General features: G+C 47.6%; 2 protein-coding genes across 5 annotated transcripts in view; both read left to right on the top strand.

Annotated features, from left to right (window-relative positions):
* itfg1 (integrin alpha FG-GAP repeat containing 1) overlaps positions 1-11,131 on the top strand; it is a 96,220-nt gene extending 85,089 nt beyond the window's left edge. For all 3 annotated transcript variants that reach the window (XM_027018675.3, XM_081706209.1, XM_081706210.1), the window contains 3 exons: positions 3,433-3,515; positions 4,836-4,953; positions 9,654-11,131. In XM_027018675.3, coding sequence (XP_026874476.1) covers positions 3,433-3,515; positions 4,836-4,953; positions 9,654-9,713 — 261 coding nt within the window. In that variant the 3' untranslated portion in view covers positions 9,714-11,131. The remainder of the gene's footprint in view (positions 1-3,432; positions 3,516-4,835; positions 4,954-9,653) is intronic.
* An 868-nt stretch (positions 11,132-11,999) lies between these two features.
* On the top strand, positions 12,000-23,842 carry neto2a (neuropilin (NRP) and tolloid (TLL)-like 2a). Of its 2 annotated transcripts, XR_004775427.2 has the most exons (10): positions 12,000-12,477; positions 14,731-14,787; positions 15,173-15,313; positions 16,922-17,170; positions 17,649-17,696; positions 18,008-18,135; positions 19,034-19,262; positions 21,619-21,732; positions 22,187-23,091; positions 23,213-23,842. XR_004775427.2 is itself a non-coding variant. In XM_027018670.3 (9 exons), the coding sequence occupies exons 1-9, from the start codon at positions 12,468-12,470 to the stop codon at positions 22,921-22,923; spliced, it is 1,713 nt and encodes a 570-aa protein (XP_026874471.2). In that variant the 5' UTR covers positions 12,000-12,467; the 3' UTR covers positions 22,924-23,842. The 2 variants fall into 2 exon arrangements, 1 of the variants encoding a protein (XP_026874471.2); XM_027018670.3 differs by having other exon boundaries at positions 22,187-23,842.

Here is a 23,842-nt window from a genome sequence, read left to right as displayed (position 1 = left end):
TAATGAGAGCGTGTCTAACGAGAGTTTGTGTGAGAGATGAGTGTGCGTGTAACGAGAGCGTGTGTGTGAGACGACAGTGTGTGTGACGAGAGCTTGTGTGTGTGTGTGAGACTAGAGTTTGTGTAACGAGAGCGTGTGTGTGTGACAAGAGTATGTGTGTAACGAAAGAGTGTTTGTGTGAGACGACTGTGTGTGTGTGTAACGACAGTGTGTGTGTAACGAGTGTGTGTGTGTGTAACGAGAGTGTGTGTGTGTGACGACTGTGTGTGTGTAATGACTGTGATGAGTGTGTGTGTGTAATAAGAGTATGTGTGTAAGGAGGTGTGTGTGTGTGTGTGTGTGTAACGAGTGTGTGTGTGTGCGACGAGTGAATGTATGTGTGATGAGAGATGAGTGTGTCTAATGAGAGCGTGTGTGTAATGAGAGCGTGTCTAACGTGTCTAACGTTTGTGTGAGAGATGAGTGTGCGTGTAACGAGAGCGTGTGTGTGAGACGACTGTGTGTGACGAGAGCTTGTGTGTGTGTGTGTAACGAGAGCATGTGTGTAACGAGAGCGTGTGTGTAGTATGTGTGTGTAACGAAAGAGTGTGTGTGTAACAACTGTGTGTGTGAGACGAGTGTGTGTGTGTGTGTGTGTGTGTGTGTGTGTGTAAAGATAGTGTAACGAGAGTATGTGTGACGACTGTGTGTGTGTGTGTGACGAGAGCTTGTGTGTGTGTGTGTGACTAGAGTTTGTGTAACGAGCGCGTGTGTGTAACGAGAGAGAGATGAGTGTGTGTGTGTGAGACGAGTGTGTGTGTAACAACTGTGTGTGTGTGTGTGTGACGAGTGTGTGTAACGAGAGAGTGTGTGAGACGACTGTGTGTGTGTGTGTGACGAGTATGTGTGTAACAAGAGAGTGTGTGAGACGACTGTGTGTGTGTGTGTGTGTGTAACGACAGTGTGTGTAACGTGTGTGTGTGTGTGTGTGTGTGTGTGTAACGAGAGTGTGTGTGTGTGTGTGTGACGACAGTGTGTGTGAGACGAGCGTGTGTGTGAGACGAGCGTGTGTGTGTGTGTGAGACGAGCGTGCGTGTGTGAGACGAGCGTGCGTGTGTGAGACGAGCGTGCGTGTGTGTGACGAGAGCGTGTGTGTGTATAACGAGAGCGTGTGTGATGTGTGTTTGTGTGAGAGATGAGTGTGTGTGTGTGTAATGAGAGCGCGTGTGTGTGTGACGGGAGTGTGTGAGATGAGTGTGTGTGTGTGTGTGTGTGTGTGTGTGTGTGTGTGACAAGAGAGCGCGTGTGTGTGTGACGAGAGCGTGTGATGAGTGTGTGTGATGAGAGTTTGTGTGAGAGATGAGTGTGTGTGCGTAACGAGAGAGCGCGTGTGTGTAACGAGAGAGCGCGTGTGTGTAACGAGAGAGCGCGTGTGTGTGAGACGAGAGCGTGTGTGAGACGAGAGCGTGTGTGAGACGAGAGCGTGTGTGTTACGAGAGTTTGTGTGAGAGGTGTGTGTGTGTGTGTGTGTGTGTCTGTGATGCGAGTGTGTGATGAGTGTGTGAGAAGCAGGACTGTGAGGCCTTCTGTGTTGATGCCCTTGATTGTGTGTTCTGCTCCTACACAGGAGCCATTAATAGATCAGACCTGTAATTACACTCAGAACAGAGGTTCCCTAAACCATGATGGAGGAGAGGAGAGAGGATAAATAGGGATGTGCGTGTCTGGGCTGGCATATGACCTATGCAGGGAAACACCGTGATGGACGATCAGGGCAGGTGATGGGAGGTTAGCAGTGGGCTTACAAAGCTATTAGAAATGTTTTACAATTACTATTCAATTAATTCAATATTTTAATTAATAGTAATATTACCATTACTGTTCAATTAATAGTTTTTTTTAATTAACACAATTAATTTGTAATTAATTAGCACTCACTATGAGCCTTTGCGATGATGTGCCTTTTTTTTCTCCCTTAAATGTTCGATTAATTTCAGTACTGGGGATGTACATTCTTTAAAAAAAAAGGATAATATAAAACCTTTTATTTTTAAATGCCTACAGGAATGAAGTGAGGTAAGTAAAAGCATATTTTGTCCTTTTAATGTAAAAGGTAAATGTAATAATGTAAAACAAAAAATAATAACACAAAAATATCACAAAAAGGGTTTTTTCATTGGAAAGACTCAGCACTCTTTAAAATACATGCTATGTACTTCAATGGCTGAAGTTGATCTCCAGGTGAGTAATAAATCGTAGTGGACGTGGGGTGGTAGCATCACGATACTGCCTTGACGTGATGTCTGACATCAGCACTGGGCGATGGCATCGTTTATCAGCACAATATGGGATTTCTTTAGGTGCATTATTGATGTGTGTGTGTGTGTGTGTGTGTGTGTGTGTGTGTGTGTGTGTGTGTGTGTGTGTGTGTGTGTGTGTGTGTGTGTGTGTGTGTGTGTGAGGGAGGGATAAGAGGGAGCACTGACTGGAAGTGACTCAGTCCGAGCTGTTGGTGGGATAGCAGGTCAAACTCCACACACACACTGACATGAGCGTAATTCTTGTGACCTCTTGTAGAGTCTTGCCTGTGAGCGGGTGGAGATGAGTTGTACGTCTCCTGAGCGGGTGGAGACGAGTTGTACGTTTCCTATGCAGGTGGAGATGAGTTGTACGTCTCCTGAGCGGGTGGTGGTAGAGGGGTGTTGGTGAAAGACTCCAGCTTCACGCTGACCTCCTATGCTTCTGTTCTCATTTCTGTCCTGTTCTTTATTTTCTCTCCTCTGTTGTCCTCTGAGGATTGTGGGATGTGTAGTTCCCCCCGTCAGGTTGAGCCCATGTGCAGGAGGGGGGGTTCCTGTCTCCAGGCGAAAGCAGCACTCTTCATCACTAACATTTCCCAGCCCTGCACACATGCTCAAAATAGCCGGAGCTAGTGCAAAGCCCAAAGTGTGTGTGTGTGTGTGTGTGTGCGTGCATGCCTGAGAGAGTGCAGAAATATGTATCAACATGATAGATATCATCAGAAATTAAACCCCTCCTGCCCCCCAGGGGGACTCTCTAGGAAAGATGAATTTAGTGTTTGCTGCTAATTGGTGTCTGGAAAGAAGCAGAACGGGGAAGATTAGTTCTGTAATTGATGGAGCTGGTGTGTGCGATCTGGACCCCAAGGCCCCTAAAACATGGCGTCTGCTAACAAGCTTTAGTGTGTGGACCTGGAGGGGGCAGTTGTAATATCCCACCTGGTGTGTAAGCAGCCCTGGGGGGCAGGACAGGGCAGGTATCTTCGCCGTAGTCCCACGTACCTGCGTGCTCACCACAGCTAAACAGCACAGAGCCGTGCTGCACAAAAGACACGCTGCAAAGGTTACCACGGAGACCGCAAGCTCAGCAAGACGGCGAGGGGCGGCCGTTACCATGGTGTCGTCTGACTGTCCTCGTTCTGTCTCTGTGCAGGACATGAGGAAACAGGAATGGACTGCTATCATTCCCAACTCCCAGCTCATCGTCATTCCCTATCCAAACAGTGACCCTCGCAGGTATACACACACACACACACACACACACACACACACACAAACACACAGCATACATATGTACGTGCGCACACACACACACACAAACACACAGCATACATATGTACGCGCGCACACACACAAACACACAGCATACATATGTACGCGCGCACACACACTAACACACAGCATACATATGTACGTGCGCACACACACGCACAGTACACTCCCTCACGTACTGCCACACAAACACACAACATACACACACACTCCACACAAGCATGCACGCACGCACACACACACAATGCACGCTCCCACACAAACACGCATACACTCAACACATACACAGAGCACACCTCTCTCACACACAAAATGCACACACAATACATACTCCCACACAAACACACACACAGCACCGCACAAATTCTGCCCTCACAAGCTTATAGTCTTATCTGAGCCAACTTTTAGTAAAGTTTTGGCTGACTTTAAAAGCATTGAGTCTTTTTTCAATACAGTTCTGGAATGACTTCATTAGAGATTTCTTCGTGCGTACCCTATTGAAACACAAACTCTTAGTAAAGCTTTCCACAACACACACACTTCTAATAAACATGTAATGATTACTATTAGTAATAACAGTTTAGACAGGCCAGGCTGTCATGTGTCACGTGCTCTCTCACTCTCTCCGTTGCTCTCGTCTCACTCAGAGACGTACACAGAACTTCTACGTAGCTCTCCCCATCCCTCTGAAGTTTTTAGCGAAACTCGTTTTGTCAAAGTGTGTGTCAGCCCAAATTATGTTTCACTTCCTGAGGGCTTTTGTACAAATGCGTTGGAGCTGTGTAAGCAGGCCTAGTGTACAAACTCTGTCTCAAGACAGTGCGCGCACACACACACATTGGCTTTCTCTCTACTGATGAAAGCTTCTTTCTTGACTACACCATATCTACTATTTTATAAAAAGTAAAGGTCAACATTTAAGCGCTTCCATCTGAAGGGTTAGCAGCGGTCCATGCAATAATATTAACTACTACTGATAATGATGAGTCCAGAAATAATAACAATGATTGAGGAAGAAAAATCATCATCTCTCTCGCACTCTCTCGCTTGCTCGCTCGCTCTCTCCCCCCAATTCAGTGTAATGTACATTTATTTGTTACGCCTGTCTAAAGTCCAGTGCTTGCCAAAGCAAAATAAATAGAAAGCTATAAATTACTGGTGGAACTAATAGCAATTGTGCAGTTAATGGTAATAATCATTGTAAAACTATAGTAATAATAGAATGAAAATATAATGAAATAAAACAGAGCATTAATAATATAATAAACTCCTCCCCCTGCCCAGTTGGAGTGCTAAGCTGTACTTGACGCCCAGTAACATCGTCCTACTGACTGCCGTCGCACTGATCGGGGTGTGTCTCTTCATCCTGGTCATCATTGGGGTCCTACACTGGCAGGAGAAGGTGAGATCTGTTCTCTCTCTCTCACACACACACACACACACACACACACACTCACACACACACAAACACTCTCACACACACACACACACACACTATCTCTCACACACACACACTCTCTCACACACACACTCTCTCACACACACACACACACACACACACACACACTCTCTCTCACACACACACACACTCACACACACTCTCTCACAAACACACACATACTCTCACACTCACACTCTCTCTCACACACACACACTCTCTCACGCACACACACACACAAACACTCACACACACACACTCTCTCACAAACACACACACTCTCTCACACACACTCACACACACACACACACACACACAAACACTCTCACACTCACACACTCTCACAAACACACACTCTCACACACACACACACAAACACTCACACACACACACTCTCTCACAAACACACACACTCTCACAAACACACACTCTCATACACACACACACACAAACACTCACACACACACACTCACACTCTCTCACAAACACACACACTCTCTCACACACACACACACACACACACACACACACAAACACTCACACACACACACACACACACTCTCTCTCACACACACATACTCTCTCACAAACACACACTCTCTCACACACTCTCACAAACACACACACTCTCTCACAAACACACACTCTCATACACACTCTCTCACAAACACACACTCTCACACACACAAACACTCTCACACACACACACACACACACACACTCTCTCACACACACTCTCTCACACACACACACTGTCACACACACACTCACACACACACACTCTCTCACACACACACACTGTCACACACACACACACACAAACACTCTCACAAACAAACACACACACACACAAACACTCTCTCACACACACACACACACACACACACACTCTCTCACACACACGCACTCTCTCACACACACACACACACGGAGCCAAACACAGAACAGATGGATCATAAGGGGCAGATGGATGTGTGTGTCTCGGCCCTCCACCTCCCAGTGCAGGAACACTGTCTCTGCTAATTGCTTTGTTCTGTCCTTTCAGCAAATCAGATCTGTTGTTCATTATATTGAGAACCCAGCCTCCAGGGCGTGTGCACACATACACATGCACACACATATCAGCCGTTTCTTCCCTGTGCAGAACCTGGGCCGGGTCACTGCTGGGCTGGGGTTCTGAGTCCACTCTCCCCAGCGCAGCAGCACGGTGTCTGGAGTCACGGGAGCGTCAGGTGTGATTAGGAGCTCTTGTCCCACCAGTGTCCACCTTCTGTTTCAAACGTCGTCATCGACTGGAGATCTGGAGCTCAACTGAGTGTGTTGAGTGGACCAGCTCACACAGACTGTGTGACAGCTAGCAGTTAGACTAATGCAGCGGTGAAGGTGTGGAGGTTAGTTTTCCTCCCTGGATGACAATAGCCCAGAATAAAGGGAGGGGGTGTATGCGTGCTGAGTGTGTGTGTGTGTGTGTGTGCGCGTGCGTGCGTGCGTGCCTGCGTGCCTGCGTGTTTATGTGCCTGCTTTCGTGCATGTATATGTGTGCATGACTGCGTGTCACGAGCATGTCATTGTGTGTGCATATGCACGCATGTGCATATGTGTGTGAATGCGAGTGCGTGCGTGTGTGTGTGGTAGAGAAGGCAGTGGTAGTGTTGGCGTTCTCACTGAGCCATCTGCTCTGCTCGCGTTATTATGCACGCTGAAAGCCATAATTGCTCTCTGCTCCGAGCCCAACGTCTCCCTCCCCTTCACGCTGCTTTAAAGCAGCACTCTGCTCGGCCCCCGAGCAGCACCCGCACCCCCCCGGCCCCCCGAGACTCCCGCAGGGCTGCAGGCACGTAGCAGATCACTGCTGTTGCTGTAGGGCGTTGTTAGCGGGCAGGTGGTCCAGGCTCACACACACTCTGGGCCCTGATGAAGACATCGCTGTCCGAGCCCGCTTGGAGATCCGTGTGAGGGTGGGTGTGTTTCTCTCCAGACACATTTACATGGATGACTTGTTTCAGGATCTTGTATCTTGATGCACAGCAGTTAGGCTTCTTCCTCTCTCTCTCTCTCTCTATTCCTCTCCTTTCTCTCTCTATCCCTCTCTCTCCTCTCTTTCTCTCGTTTCTGTTTTTCAGTCTTTCTCTGTTTCATCTGTCTCTCTAACGTCTTTCTCCATCAGTCTCATGCTTTTTCCTTCCTTCTTGTTACCTCTCAAATTCCCCCCCTCTCTCTCTCTCCATCTCTCTCTCTGCCCCCCTTCTAGTCCCCCTCTCCACTGTGACAGCATGTAATTGAAGTGGCTTTAGGAGATAAGAGCGCCTAACCTTTAGCGCAAGTGAAAATAGCATGTGGGGGGGGGACTCACAGATCTCTCCATCTGCATGGACTGTTCCATTTGCATGGCTTGGGGGAGAGGGGAGGGGGGTGAGAGAGATTCACTCTCCTCCCACTGCTTCATCACATAGCAAACACAGATGGACTTGTGTTCCTCGGTGTTCCTCAGTGTGCCAGAGTTGCCTGTCTTTGTCCCTGAGCGTTACCAAGACAAGTTAACAGGAAGGACAGGCACACCTGTCTAGACGTGCCTCCAGACACCTGCTTCAGCCTGTTAATGCTAAAATGCATTATGATTAATTCCACTGAACATGTCTAGTGAAGTGACTGTGATCAGTAGCTTCATTGCTGTCCACTTTGTTAAAGTATCTAACCTTTAAAAAAGGAACTACAGCGAGAGCAGATGAAAACGAGGCTTTGAAGTTAAAAACGAATCATATGAAGGAGAGCAAAGGTCTCCCTGTTCCAGACGAGATGGATTTCATGTTGATGGCGTGTTGCTGCTTTCTCGAGGCCGGAGGCATTGCTGCTAAAGACGTGTAGGTCTGAGTGGACTCCAGCCGCTCTGCAGAGATTTACTGGTCATGTTAAAGTTGGAAATATATGTGAACATAAACAAAAAATTATCTAAATAAATATATCACAAACAATCCGGGTCAGAAAACTGTGCAGTACTACCTCAGCACAAAATACCAGCCACAAACACTGTAGTGTATCCCCAGAAACGTGCGCACACACTGTAGTGTATCCCCAGGAACACATACACACTGTAGCATATCCAGAAAAACACAAGCACATACAGTCACATCTATGTTTTGCAGTAATATCTACGTTCTTCCAAGCAGAAGACCGTTTGTTTGTTTTTATATAATATAAAATATTTGTGTGTGTGTGTATATATAATATATATATAATATTTGGGTGGGTGCCCACATCCTGGTCTAAGATTAAATCCCGTGACCCTTGTGGACCAGTTTACACACACCGCACTACTGGAATCTCACTGGTGAATCACTCATCCCAGCTGAAAATAGACACCATTTTTTACTATGACAGACAGACAATAATCACGGCACGCACACGCACGACTGCCTCCTGGGCTTGGCTGCGTGTGTTTTATCAGTGCGAGACAGAGTGTGTCTGGGGTAGGCTCTATCTGTGATCACACCCACAGCTTCTGTGCTGCTGTAAAGTGCACCATTGTGTGTGTAATGAGTTCTGTTCTCTCACTTGGACACTCTCTCATGCTCGCTGTCTCTCCCTCTCTTTCTCTCTCTCTCTCTCCCTCCCCCTCTCTCTTTCTCTCTCTCTCTCTCTCTCTCTCTCTCTCTCTCTCTCCCTCTCCTTCTCCCCCTCCCTCTCTCTCTCTCTCCCGCCCTCTCTCTCTCCCTCTTTCTCTTTCTCCCTCTCCTTCTCCCCCTCCCTCTCTCTCTCTCTCTGTCTCTCCCTCTCTCCCTCCCTCTCTCTCTCTCTCCCTCCCTCTCTCTCTCCCTCTCCCTCTCTCTCCCCCTCCCTCTCTCTCTCTCTCTCTCTGTCTCTCTCCCTCTCCTTCTCCCCCTCCCTCTCTCTCTCCCCCTCCCTCTCTCTCTCTCTCCCTCCCTCTCTCTCCCTCCCTCCCTCTCTCTCTCTCTCCCTCCCTCTCTCCCTCCCTCTCTCTCTCCCCCTCTCCCCCTCCCTCTCTCTCTCCCCCTCCCTCTCTCTCTCCCTCCCTCTCTCTCTCCCCCTCTCCCCCTCCCTCTTTCTCTCCCCCTCCCTCTCTCTCCCTCCCTCTCTCTCTCTCTCCCCCTCTCTGTCTCTCTCTCTCTCTCTCTCCCTCCCTCTCTCTCTCTCTCACTCCTCCACCTGTGATGTCTCCTATCACAGCTGATGAGAGAGAGCCCCTGTATTTTCTTTCCACTGCTGCTGTTTAACGTGTCCCCATGTCAGTCTCCAACATACCACTCTGAGAACCCAGGTGACCCCTGACTACCCACACACACACGGCTCTGACACACCCTGCCCACGCCGTGGAAGGATGAGCTAGGTTTTCCAGTCTGTGTGAACATGTTGGTGACTATGAGAAGTGACTCCTGTCTGGCTGTGTCTCACATTTCTTTAAATCTCCCTCTCTTACCTGATGTATGCATAAACCACACTGACTCCATCTAGCACAGTCTAGCACTGTCTCCATGACTCCGTCTAGCACAGACTTCACCCTCACAGTAGAGAGACAATGTCAAACCTCCATCATGAGAGTCCAAGGTCATGCTGTCTTCAGCCCGCCTATCTGACGAGTTATTTCTGACAGTTGATGTTGCCACCAGAGGACACCTGCTGACCTCTGACTGTCTGCTGTGTTCCAGAAAGCTGATGACCGGGAGAAACGTCAGGAAGCCCACCGTTTCCACTTTGACGCCATGTGAGGCACCACGGGAGAACAACCACAACCATCTCACTGGAGATGTAATCCTTCATGTTATGTGATTTCCCCACTAGAGATTTATTTATACATTTCTGTTGAATGTGTTATTATTTATGACTAAGGCATGTCTGGGAACTCTGGGGAAACTCTGGTCTGAAGACCAGAATTGTTTTTATTTGTGACGGTTTGAGCCCAAAACTGTAAGGTTTTGTTCTCACAGTCGAAGTGAACAAAAAGTGCTGTTTCCCCTTAAGTATGAAACTGCAGTGACACTTTATTTTTTGGTTTTTTTTTTGATGTGATCTGAACTTCTGCTAAACCTCTTTCTTGGATTTGGTAAAAGAAGCTTTGCAATGCCAGTTCTAACGGATACATTTTATTTTCAATGGATTGTATTCATTTTATTTTTATATTTTGAGGTTAAACTGAAGCTTCTTCTGAACGTGCTTTTGCAAAATTCCTCCTCACTTTTATCCTTTCCAACCGCGTCCCCTCGGAGATGCTCTTCCTCGCAAACCGCTGCCCTTCGGTGAAGTCCCAACCCTCCCTTCTCACTCTCTCAGGATTTGTGGCTGGTACTGTCGTTGAACGCCAGTATCCCGGTGGCCCATGAGGCGAGGCAGTAAGTTGTGTTTCATTCCAGTCGTAGTAGCACAGACATGGGTGTGCCCTTTCACCCCGTCTCACCCCAACAACCTGGGAGCCTGTAGACCAGGTAACACCCCCCACCCCTGCCCTGTGTTCCCCTGGCTACCTGTCATGTACCCAGTATACCCTCTAACAACTCCTCGTTAGATTGGAATGTTGTGTGTGTGGTGGAGATTCGTTGGGCTGGCCAGGAGTAAAAATACCCCCCAGTAAGGGACTTCAGTGTAATTAGTGGGTGATAATGCTCTAAATGTCATGTCTTAGAAACATACAGGCTGAATTTTAATTTGCACATCATCTCGCTCATTTATTAACGTGGGCTTAATAAATGATCTGTCTGTCCCTGCAGCCTCATCCCTTCCTAAACACACAGCCATGTTTTTGTGGTTTCATATTTCTGTGTGATTTCTAACTACTTATTTAATATTTCTTTTGTAATACACTAAGCTGCGTGTGTTACAGTGAATATGGAAGTTCTGAGTAGTTGCTGTATCCTCGTGCGTATTACCACTTCATTTGCATCCTTGTACCTCCCAGTGTGCACAACATGGTGACAAACCTTCACGGCTATCCATCTGAGAGCTTTCTTTTCAGAGTGCCATGACCTTCCGCTGCTAGTCCCAAGCTGTAACTAGCAAGTCTGTGGCCATCAGCCTGGCCGGTCTCCCTGACTTCTCCTGTCTGCTCTGCACTGTGTGGAATTTTACCATTTTACGGTGGATTGAGATTAATGTCATTAAATGTACCTAGAAAAATAAACATTACCAAATACTTTGCTATCCTGATGTTGCCTTGCACTATGAACTCCACGTTATATGCAGACAAAAGTGTTTACTGGGTCTGGGTGTGATTTGACTAGGTGTTCTTTTCACAAATTCACACGGAATCGTTTCTGAAACTACAGGTGCTGGTCCAAGGCGCTAATCACTATAAACTGCATTATTCGGTCTGTGCTTATGTTCCTGGAATCTGAAGTTTAATTCCCATTCTGCATTTTACAGCGAGGAGATGAGTAGTCATTTCCACTTCGCTGACTTAAACTGGCTTTAGTAGCCATGGTAATTAAGTACCCTTCACCACGCGGTCGACGTAGTGAACCGCTGGTCCCACCTTCTCTACAGCCGCCACCGAACCACCCAAACGATTCAACATCCACTGTTGTCATGGTGCCACGAGCCTGTTCATCGTTTCTGATTGTGACGACGTATTTACTTTTGTTTAAGAAGCGCGCTTCCCTATTTTGGAGGCGCGCGCCGAGTGTCGCCGTTCCTCTGGGTTTGGCTCACGTAGTTTGGTTGGGTCTTTGTTTTAAGAGCCGAGGTTAGTTCTGCGGATTGGAGGCGGCGGGTCGTGCTTTGTTATTATTAGGAACCTTGTTCCTAAAAATATCGCGTGTTCAATACATGGTCCTCACCCCGTGCGACACGTGTCGCCAAGAAAAGAAGTGATTGATTTTTGCAGTGCACGAGCGGAATGGCCACAAACCTGGACCCTAATGAGAGTGTCTCGGGAACCTCTTGCCCATTGTAACAACCGCCATCCTGATCCAAAAGCAAACTAATCGCCGGAGACGTCTCGTGACGCGCGTGTAGCTGCTGTACCTCCTCTTCCTTCCAGTGACTGTTGCGTGCGTCTTGCGCCCTCTGTGTCTGCACCCAGCCACACAGGCGGAGTTAGCGCGCTGGAAAAGGGTGCATGCGTACAAGACAGCTGCTCATTCAGGCAAAGAGCGCCCGGAGCTTAAACGGACCTCGTTTAGCGTTATCACTTCAGTTCCGCCTCGAGACTACGCGCTGCGTGGACGCCGGATCGCGCTCGCCACGTTCATGGAGGAAAGACGTTGCGTTTGGAAATACGACGCGCGCTTCTAGATGGGGTTAACCGCGGTCTTTTCCTCCCTGTCCTCGCGGCTCCAGGCGCTCGTTTCCCAGCAGGAATATTCGCGCTGAGCTGTGTTATATGTGAGGTAATGGGATCAACACGGTCGAAGAAAAGTTGGGATCTTTAAGAGTCTTCCTGTGTTGGATAGCAAAAACATGGGAAGATAAAACGGAGCGTGTTGGAGCTCAAGAAGGCGACCGATCGGGTAATAACACAGCAAGAGGAAATGAACGGGGGTAAGTTTAGGTAACAGTATTAACCTCGCAAGCGAGGCGGCGTAGTAGCGCTCAGAAACATATTTGATGCAAAAGTAAAGCAACTACACGCAAATATCGCCGTCCTTTAATAAAAGAGCATTCGATGTAACGCAGTAATTTCCTTTCTAACAAGTTGGGGGTTTTTTTCCACGATAAACAAAGATTTAGGTCGCCACCTACAGGTGTGTTATTTTATTTTTGATTTTTTTAAATAAATAAATGTATTCCTTATGAACGTAGTTTGCTTGCATTTCGCGTGAATCGATTTCCACGCCAAGAACCGGTACGTTTTATTTGAGGTCCAAATGTGCACCGTGTGTGCAGTTAAAGCTGAACGACCCCGCGACTGGTACCTCACGAGAGTGTGAGGGGCTGTAGATATCATGATGAATCCGCGCTGGCTTTCTGCAGCGCCCCGTGCAACTTCGCCGCGTGAGTATTCTGCATTTGCATGAGTGGAGAGTGCTGAAGTGACAGCTCCCGCCGCCTCGTGCCGTGACCGCACCGCCACAGCGAATCATTCTGTGGGAAAAGCACAAAGTTGCTCGGAATAATATAGAATTTACACAGAGTAGACGGAAAAGGTCTCATCATAAACTATGGACTACGAACACAGAGTGCAGAAAAACCGCTAACATCTGACGAATAAAGTGAAATGTGCATGATTAATGAGAGTTAATTATCATGAAGTGGGTGGCAGCACGTTTAATTGCGAGTACAGTCTTAAATATTACGAAATCTCCGTCTTCTCTTCACACAGTTGGCATTCGTAACACGCTTCGTGGTTTCAAAGGGCTGTGCATCTTATGTTTACGACAACCGTATGTTTCTGTGCAGGACCACTACAAGAGCGTCTTACCTTCTGTGCACTAGACTGCATTATTTAATAATGTTAGAATGTCAATAGTAATATAATATTAATAAGCGCTCAATTAATCCTCCGTGTGTGCAACCTATAAATCTTTACACGGAATCTCTGGTGCGCCCAGGAGTGCGACCTGGCCGTAAGCGTGTGTTACCTGGGCCTCACTGAAAGGACCAGACGCGTCGCTAAATTCACTTCCCAGCGAGGCGGGCGCAGCTCGTGATTCTGGTGGCTCGGGCACTCGCGTGCTTTATTTACTTTAGCACTAATCGGCCACATTAAGTGACCGTGTATAATTCATACGACACGCGCTGGGGAATCAACTCTGGGTTCGTGCTCTAGAATGGGAGCTTTTCTCTTTCTTCGGTGGTGCGTCTCCGCTTATTTGGAATTACGTCGTTGATGCGTTGACGCGCTCGCGGCTACCGTGAAGCCTCTCGGTGCAGGGGGTTCGAGGTGCACATATGTAGGCCCAAACCAATCACGAGCTCCAAATGGGCCTGCGGCGTTCCCAGCTACTGCGGCTATACCGAATGATTCTCACGTTTAGCTTTTCTACGGAGCTGAATCCAAAGGTTTGGAGAGAATAACATCCGCGTTACCGAAGACTACTTAAACGGACACCTCCACAGAACGTGTCGACCGAAACTCGGCAGCTCGGTGCAGTTTACCGGGGCGTATCAGTTCAGAGTAATGCACAGACAAAAGTCCCCCTCAACTGTGCAAAGCCCCAAGGCAGCAAAATGTAAAAAAAAAAACAACGGATCCGTTTTGGTGTCAGACTGGGTCCAGCGGACATTACCGCCAGTCCGGGCTGCAGAAGTCTGTTATTATACCCCCTGTCTGCGAGAGCGCGCAGGGCGCACGGGGGCACACCAGCCGCTAGTCTGGCGCACACGGGTGCCGTCCGCGAGGCGCTCGGAGGGAATCGTTTCTGACGCATAAAGTGAGCGAGCGGCGGAGGCGCGCTTACCGTCGGAGTAGCGCGCGGTCTTCACACACGAGTCGAAGGCCGCGTGCGCCTGTAAGGATGACAACTGAACCGCCTTCCGCGAGCGAGCGGAAACACCACTGACTTATTCCAGTTGGCACTGGAGCGGTACCGGGACCACTGGCGAGGGGTTTCAGGTTTCAAAGCCGCGTGCGTAGTCTGATCGTCTGCTCACAGCGTCGCAGTGTCTTAAGACAATGATCTTCATAATTTCATAAGAAAAATTTCATAAGAAAAAAAAATATTATCTAGACACAATTAGTTTATTTGCATGGCAGCTTTTTAAAACTAGTATGTAATATTGTGCAATTTCATTTTTAACTGTGATGTTTTACAGTTGTTTGTTGTTGTTGTTGTTGTTGTTTGTCTCCTTCAGCCTGGATTCTTCTCATTGTGATAGAAGAGAGTTTTTCTCTTGCACAGAAAATCCGAGGTGTGTTTCTCACTCTCACACTACCACACCTGTCAAACACGGCATTCTTATTCAGACACTGGACATTCTCACGCTGAAAGGAAAAACGGTCACCTTTCAGCCTGAGATGAAGTGAAGTTATTCTGAGAGGTGTCGGCAGCGTGTCTGTTGCCGTGGCAGCCACGACATCCCAGCCATCGTGTGTTCTGTTATCTGATAGCTAAACTACTACACTTGTAGTCATACTGCTTGATCATTACCTCCAGTTTTGATCCCGTTGAGAAATTTCCAGAAATACTGAAGTCCTACTGGAGTGGTAGCCTCTCCTCTTTAGGATACTTGGATTCAAACTTTCCACGGTCTCTCGGTTAACTCCAGCTCGTGCTTGTCTCATCTTCCCTTCCAGAGGTGCAGAATGAGGGCGGCACCGTGTCCAGATCCGAGCAGTGCGGTGTGTGGACCAAGAGCATCAGTGGAGGTCAATTCATGTCGCCCAACTACCCCAGCACCTACCCTCCCAACAAGGAGTGTATCTATGTCCTCGAAGGTAGGTAAAAATACATTTTTAAAAAGTCTAAGGACAAACTAACACTTGTGGCAAGAGAACACGGACCAATGGCCAGCTATTTTTGTGATGTTTGCTGTCAAACTGACAGATTTGTTTGATGCCAAAGTGATTGATACTGTAAATAACATTGATAATGGTGTCTTTGGGATATGTGTATCATCACTTTGTCACAGAATCAACAGCGCCCCCTGTAGACAGTCAGAGGCATACGTGCACTACATTAGAAATTTATATTGTAATGGTTGTACTAATTCAGAGACTATTTGATTATGAGACTTGTGGAAAGGTTTGGGCCTATTTGGGGGAAGCTCTACCAGTGTAGTGAGTGTGGAGGTTGACTTGGCAGATTTCAAAATGTAACCTGTATTTAAGGAATTGTGCTTAAGTAGTTGAAGTAAAATGGAAGATGTATAGTATTTAAAAATATTTATTCTGCTTTTATAAACTGACAGGGATCATTAATTGAACCTTCTCTAAACAATATTTTGGTGCATGTCATAGTCTCGAATTTCAAACTTTAAAATGGCTAATCTTCAAAAAAGAATGTGAATCTAATTAATTTCAGCTGTTCAGTTTGACTGTTTTATTCTGTATATACAATGATAAAGTACCTGAAACTGAACCTATATCTAAAAAAACCATTCAGGATAATGAGCAGTTACCCTCTTTGAAGTAAGACTATAATGATCCATTTCAGCTGAGATTATAACACAGTTAAGTAATTAAATTCTTCAAAAGGAGAGTCAGAGGGGGTTTTAGATCCAGTGCAATCTAGATTCCTTCAGAACGGTCTGTCTGCAGGAGGTGGCGATTTGTTAAGAATGTGGACTGAACTGAGGATCTAGACTGGAGCAGTGAGTGTTGGTTCATTTTGGAGACTGGCAGGTGATTACAGTCCATGTGTGGTGTCAGCTGGTTGTCTAAACTGTAAGGGTGAATGAACACTTATTGTTGTTTGGTGAGTGGCAGTGGACCACTTTGACTAAGTATTTAAATACTCTTGTTAAATAAGTATTTAAATACTCTCATACTGCCTAGGGTATTATATATCAGTATTTTATTATGGAGCTTTTTTAGTAAATGTTCAGTTCTGTTTGATTAGTGATGATAAGGCCCACCTGACCCAATGAGCTTACAGGATCTAAATTTGTGTTAATAGGGATGTCGTGTCATTTTTGGAATCTATTTTGATATTTCTCAGGAAAGTGAAAAAAACAAAAGGACAATTGGACAGTCTTTTAAAAACATTACAATTGTGTGTGTGCCTTTAACGAACCATAGGGCTTAATCAATTTGTATTATTATATTCCTTCTCATCTCCTGATGGGTGTTTTGCATTGATGTGAGCATGATGGCTTCAAGCAGTAAGATTTTAACTCTGACCATCTGTGATCTACCCAATCACTGCATCTTACCATCTGTAATCTGCCCAATCACTGCGTTTTACCATCTGTGATACGCCCAATCACTGCGTCTTACCATCTGCGATACGCCCAATCACTGCTTCTTACCATCTGCGATCTGCCCAATCACTGCTTCCCACACATTCCTCACAAAACAAATGGCGTTTTCCTCTCTCTCCCATAGCCCTCCCTCGACAGAGAATCCAGCTTGTCTTCGACAAGAACTACTACATCGAACCCTCATTTGAGTGCCGTTTTGACCACCTGGAGATAAGGGACGGCCCCTTTGGCTTCTCCCCACTCATCGACCGCTTCTGCGGCCCAAAAAGCCCTGGGGTGGTCACCTCCACTGGGCGCTTTATGTGGGTAAAGTTCATCAGTGACGAGGAGCTGGAAGGTCTCGGCTTCCGTGTCAAATACACCTACATAGCAGGTAAACTACAGTGTCACATATACCTACATAGCAGGTCACCTGTAGTGTCAAATACACCTACATAACAGGTCACCTGCAGAGCAAGGTCACCTTCTGCATTCAGATAGCACAGTTCACTACAAATGCAGGATGGGACATCTCTGGTTCTGTAGGGTAGAACATCTCTGGTTCTGCAGCATGGAACATCTCTGGCCTTGCAGGACGGCGCTTTTCCGCTGCATGTTCTATTTTTCACAGAGACACTGAACTTTTTGACACAGTAAACAAAATGGGATTTTTTGCTCTGCTGTAGTCACAGGCAGCTGTGGCCTTCTATGTGTTAAACAGGTCAAAGAAGAAAAACAGTCAATCGGATCAGACTGCAGCTTTTCCCGCTGCTATAGCGCAACTCTCTTAAACAGGATTTTATCGCTCCTCTCAGGCTCGTGTTTCCGCCCTGCAATATCTAAGTAATGCTGGGTCTGCCTTATCATTTCAGACCCAGATTTTAAATTGCACGTGGGCGGACTCCTAAATCCAATCCCAGGTAAGCTCTCACATCTTTCACTTTGGCGTTCAATTCCGTTTCGAGAGTCCTCTGTTCAGTGCGGCCGCCTGCTCGGTATCTTTCCCAGCACACGGCAGCCCTCCATCATCTGCCACCGCGCTGCCGACCCTCGTGCGTGGGCGATGTGTGCGTCGTATGTTTGCTGCCCTCTCTTCCGCCCTCGACTTCCCTTCATCTCTCTGCCAATCGTCCAGCCTCATTTGCAATCGATTGCTCCCTGATTCCCTCGCTCTTCCTCTCTTGTCTCCGTGTTACGAGTCTTCTCTGTCCCGTCTCCGGGTCTCCTCCAGACTGTCAGTTTGAGGTCGGCGGCTCGGACGGCCTGGTCCGTTCCAGCCAGGTGGTTGAGGAGGAGAAGGTGAAAGAAGGCGATGCCCTCGACTGCATCTGGACGATCCGCGCTCCGCCCCAGTTCAAGGTAACCTTCCCCGTGACGGCTGACCCCACCACACCCCCACCGATGACCACACTCCTCCTTCTGCACTGGCAGATCCCCAAACCCCACCTCGATTAGACCACGAGGGAACGCCAGATCCCTGAGTCCTGAGTGTGCTGAGGCAACGTAAGGAAAAGGGAACTGAAATTAGTAGTGCAGCAGTGGGAGGTATTAGGCTGGCCATGCCAAAAGAGCTGCACCACAGAATCAGCAGTAACACGGACAAGACAGAGATGAGTGGGGGGGGTTAGAAACTTACAGTACGGCAGTTAGCTGATGCTCTTATCCAAAGTGACTTACAACTCTGACTGAACACAACTTCAGCAATTGAGGGTTAAGGGTCTTGCTCAGGGGCCCAACAGCGGCAACTTGGTGGTGGTGGGACTTGAACTGGCGACCTTCTGATTACAAGTCAAGTACCTGGTTGGAGAGGTGGGAGGGGAAGAAGGGGTGTAAGAAGCCAGGACATGTCTCACACACACACACACACACTCATGCACACACACACACACACACACACACACACACACACACACTCACACACTCACACACACACACTCACACACACACACACACACAGAGAGAGACAGAGAGAGAGAGAGAACAAGAGAACATATACACACATACATATGCTTTAACCACTTTCGGAAAACACTTCCAAAAGACTAATAAAATGTCACGCTGGAATTTTTTTTATATTGTTCAATTCATTTTCCCTCCTGTGTTCTGAGAATCTGTGTGTGAGGATATTGTATCCTGCGCAGGTTTAACAAGTAAATCTGCGCAAATATTTCTCGGGCAGCGCACCATGCCTAGAAAGTTGCTGCGCGTGCTCCGCAAAGTCGGCTGGCTCGACCACGGGTGTCGCTCGTGCCTGCAGGTCTACCTGCGCTTCCTGGAGTATCAGATGGAGAACTCCAACGAGTGCAAGCGGAACTTCGTGGCCATCTACGACGGCAGCAGCGCCATCGAGAACCTGAAGGCGAAGTTCTGCAGCACCGTGGCGAACGACGTGACGCTGGACACGGGCGTGGGCGTGGTGCGCATGTGGGCGGACGAGGCCAGTCGGCGCAGCCGCTTCCGCATGCTCTTCACCGCCTTCGCGGACCGTGAGTACCCGTCCCGCGGGAAAGATTTCTGTCAAAGCGTCTAAATCTGGGAGTTTCTTTTCTAACGGGCGCGCGTCTTTTCGAGGATGAACTCTTTTATAAGTCCAGAAGACAGATCGTTTATGGCGCAGATTCATCCAGATCTGTCATGTGTGAGTCATTCTGTTTATATTTAATATAATTTACACGATTCTCACGCAACATTGAACTCTCCACCATGCGCGCCCCAGTGCACCAATACAGATATCGATGTTTGTTCAAAGCACGTGTGCACTTTTGTTCCTTCGTTTATTTTTACGAAAAATAGTGAAATTCAGCTAGCCACGTTTCGTGGCGTTGTCTTATTGTACTGAACACACCGAAGAATCAACAAATCCCCACTGGCCATTGAATAAATATCTAATACCTTTATGTATTTAACGTAGATTACGGTTGTCTGAGTATAGCACGTGAAGGACTGTCGCGATGATGAAGTCAAATTAAGTGTCTACGCAGCATAATCAGGGCCACTTTGGGGTTTGGACGTATGACATTACTGGGACTGCGTCGTTTGTGTCAGACGATATTTTATTCTCGCCAGGTTAAACGTTTGTAGCACTCTAGCTGCTCTTCCCAGAGCAACGTGCTGGCTCGCTCCCATATCGACTGGTTTGGTGCGAAATCTGCAAGCAGCAGGTACCTCATCCATCATGATGCAATGTTGTTGATACAGCACGCGCTATAAAGAGCACGCTGGCGTTCAGCACGCTCTGAAGAGAAGCGTTAAGGTAATTAAATCCAACGCCACACACAGTCGCGATATCGAAAAGCCAATTAACGATACTATCCCTTTACCCGTTGCCTTCAGTTCACATAGCGGAGTGGCCTCTTACGCCGGTCATGCATCGCACCGCTTTTTCTATGCTAATGAGGCAGTCTTAATGGAAGAGTGCAATGATTTATCTGCGCTGGGAATGAATGGGAACGCTGAAAATTTCAGTCATTCAGAAGCGCTGTGTGGTTTGTTTACTCGGTTGCTTTTGCGAGCTGGTGCTGCTTAAACGTTGCACGTAAATTGCGGATAATTACCACAGAGCGAACAGTTGTTCGTGCTCTGCCGCGTGACATTTTTATTACGTGCCCTTTATAATCATGGAAATTAATGACAACACGCATTGGCGACTCAAAGCAAATTGAATATGTTTATGGCACAGAGCTCAGATGGCCTCCATACGTCTACCAACGCCGAACGCAGATCTAGAAAACAGGATGTCTCGCGCAGCTGCGAGGATTTGGTTACCTGGAGACGTCACAAACACAAACGTCATCACAGTTTGACGTCAGGTGTAGATGTCAGGGCCTTATAACAGCTCCTAATACACAATATCAGACGATGCGGGCAACAGTCGCTACAGAATCTGTCGATTTTGGAAAGCGTTTGTGCCAAATCCGCTGAGGATCCCCATATGTTTGGCTGAAATGGGGAACAGAACCTAATTAAGGGCCTTAACAGACACATTCATCTATATAAGGGGGTGAGGGAGCTAACCAGAGCGGAGCAAGCCAATCATGGGTGGGCACAGAGACCAACGGAGTCCGGTAGGAGGCATGGGGCGGAGTCTAATGGAGGCAGGGCATGATGTGGGGATGGGCGGAGTCTGAGGCGAGGCAGGGTGTGGGGAGGGGCAGAGTCTAATGAAGCAGGGCAGGGTGTTTGGTGGGGCGGAGTTTGGAAGTGAGCAAGCAGAGTTGAGAAAGTGGACATGAGAGGTCACGACCTCATCACCAGTCAGACACACTGAGAGTATACATTAGACTGTGTGTGGATGTGTATGTGCACGTGTGTGTGTGTGTGTGTAAGTGGGTGTCTATGTGGGTGTGTGTCAAATACAGCTCGTGGTTAGTATTCAGTAGGGTTTCTAATGAACCAGCAGGAATGGCAGTGGGAAAGGTGGGAGAGATGTCAGCATCCATGCATCTCTCTCTCTCTCTCTCTCTCTCTCTCTCTCTGAGCTGAGCTCTGATTGGTGTCTGGTATGTTGACGGGAGCCACAGTTCCCCTGTTCCTGATCAGAATGGCCACTTCATTCTCCAGTTGTTGTTCTGAGTCAAACCTATGTTTCAAACATGGCCCAGAACTGGAGTAATTTCAGTCTGCTAAGAGTGTCGTGCTTGTTGTGTGCTGATTATAAACCCACCAGGAACAAGGTTTATGTTTTGTTATGTTTTGTTTTGTTTTACCTTTACAAAGCTCTTCTGAGTCCAGTAGGATAAACATAAACACACAGACATCCACTCTTCACATACACAGACCGACCCAGGTCAGACTAACACCAACTCCAGTTCCAGGTTTTCCCATTTTCCTTCTCTCTCTCAGCACCATGCTCTGGCAACACCTTCTTCTGTCACAGTAACATGTGCATCAACAACTCACTGGTGTGCAACGGCGTGCAGAACTGCGTCTACCCCTGGGATGAGAACCACTGCAAGGGTGAGTGTGCCCTTTAACCTCTGACCTCGTTCCTGAGCCCAGACACTGAACTTTGTAAAATGAACTGTGTCTCTGACTTCTTTTGAACCTTAACATACTGCCCTCATGAGGAAGATTTGGCTGGAATTTGCGACAGTAATGCTAAACACCATTTACAAGTGTTTGCCACTTGCTATAGACATTATATTTATGTTTATGGCGTTTATCTGATGCTTTTATCAAAAAAGCCTTAACCAACTTGAGGGTCGTGTGCAGGGGCCCACCAGTGGTGGGACTTGAACTGGCAACCTTCTGATTACTAGTCCACTGACTGAACCACTGAGCCACCACTGGCCAATACATCACATTGAACAGTGAATAAAATCCACTGGCAGGCCATTTCATTTTAGTTAGTGCATCTTTACCTGTCTCTCTCTCGCTCTCTCTCTCTCTGTGTGCCTTTCATGTGTGACAGAGAGGAAGTCAAAGGGCCTTTTTCACCAAATCACCAAAACGCACGGCACGGTTATCGGCATCTCATCCGGCGTGGTGATGCTGCTCCTCGTCATCTCCATCCTGGTGCAAATGAAGCAGCCCCGCAAGAAGGTGGTGGCCCGTCGCACGGCTGTCTTCAATAAGGCCGGCTTCCAGGAGGTCTTTGACCCTCCCCACTACGAGCTCTTCTCGCTCCGGGACAAGGAGCTGTCCTCCGAGCTGGCCGAGCTGTCCGAGGAGCTGGACAGCTACCACAAGCTTCGCCGCTCCTCCACGGTGTCTCGCTGTGTGCACGAGCACCACTGTGGCACACAGGTACCAGCAGGGGGCAGCATGAAGCACAGCCGCTCCACCCTCAGCTCCATGGAGCTCTCCTACCACAACGACTTCTCCAAGCCGCCGCCCCCTCCCATGAAGACCTTCAACAGCAGCGTGGGAGGGGCCGGGGGCGGAGCTGTGGGAGGGGCTGGGAGCGGCTACAAGAAGAGCTGCTATGGCTACAAACAGACTCACGAGTGCGCGGAGCAGGTGATTGAAGACCGTGTCATGGAGGAGATTCCCTGCGAGATCTACGTCAGGGGCGGGAGCGTGGGAGGGGCTGCCGGCAGCATTGGAAGTGGCTGTGGCAGCATCAGCATCCGTAACCATGGCAGCTCAAGGAGCAGCAGTGCCACGGGGGCGGACCCAGGCCAGCGATCCATCTCCATGGACTTCTGAACCTGGAAAAAGAGGGAGGTAGAGGAGGGGGTGAAGAAGATGAATGGGAACTGTTATCGATCTTCATGTCTTGTTGTTGGTGAGTTAGCAGCGAGGAGAGCATGGAGAAGCTGCAGGATGTTCTGCTGTGTGCCTGAGGAAGAGTCTGCAGGATGTGATGCGTGTGAGGTGAGGCAGAGAGAAGCAGGGAAGCCATTTTTAGCTGTGTATATTATTTTAAAAAAAGAAAAGAAAAAAGGCAGAACATCATTTAGGCTTCGTGTTGTTGCTTGTTGGCTTTAACTCACAGATTTTTACATCGTTTTGATTGTGTGGAGAACCGGAATTAAGCGGATGATGACGATGATGAAGAAATGGAGCTGCTTTCTCCGACACCGTCCTTAACCCTCCAACAGTGCATATACGCACGCGCGCGCGCGCACACACACACACACACATCTTATATCACACGTTTAGAAGAGAAAGGATAGTTCTTCACATTTTTCCGCAGGCCAAGTGTACACTACTTGGTTTTAATCATTGTATGATTTGTTTTGTTAAAAAGACCTCAGTACAGATCTGTGTGTGCAGTTTTCATTTTATTAGCATCTTGTGTACAGTTAGGCATTGTGGGAAAGCCCTGACACGTACAAACACAATTATGTTTTTCTGTGCACACATTCTATAAGAGTGTATGATGTTCAGGCTACCAGACAGCACCATACAGCATGGAAAACATAATACAAGGCTGATGCCTTTTGTATAGAAATATTCTTTTTGCTGGTCTTTGAGGAAAAAGGTTAATCGAAATATATTTTTTAACACCTGAATGTTGTCTATCAAAATTACACTGCGCTTCCATTTTAGCCATGACATAATAATTGTAAAATGTAAGAAATGTCTAACCATGTTTTAATAAAATGACATCCCATTAATGTAA

This window comes from Electrophorus electricus, chromosome 23 (genome assembly GCF_041902795.1).
Source record: "Electrophorus electricus isolate QZ-2024a chromosome 23, ASM4190279v1, whole genome shotgun sequence".
NCBI classification, from domain to species: Eukaryota; Metazoa; Chordata; class Actinopteri; order Gymnotiformes; family Gymnotidae; genus Electrophorus; species Electrophorus electricus.
The sequence above is the reverse complement of the archived record's forward strand: the minus strand, read 5'-3'. Positions and strand labels throughout refer to the sequence as shown.

What these genes read in the sequence shown, in the direction of transcription:
- neto2a (XM_027018670.3), top strand. An exon ending in GCGCTCCGCCCCAGTTCAAG is followed by an intron (nt 18,136 to 19,033) that starts GTAACCTTCCCC and finishes TCGTGCCTGCAG; the next exon opens with GTCTACCTGCGCTTCCTGGA. An exon ending in CTTCACCGCCTTCGCGGACC is followed by an intron (nt 19,263 to 21,618) that starts GTGAGTACCCGT and finishes TCTCTCTCTCAG; the next exon opens with CACCATGCTCTGGCAACACC.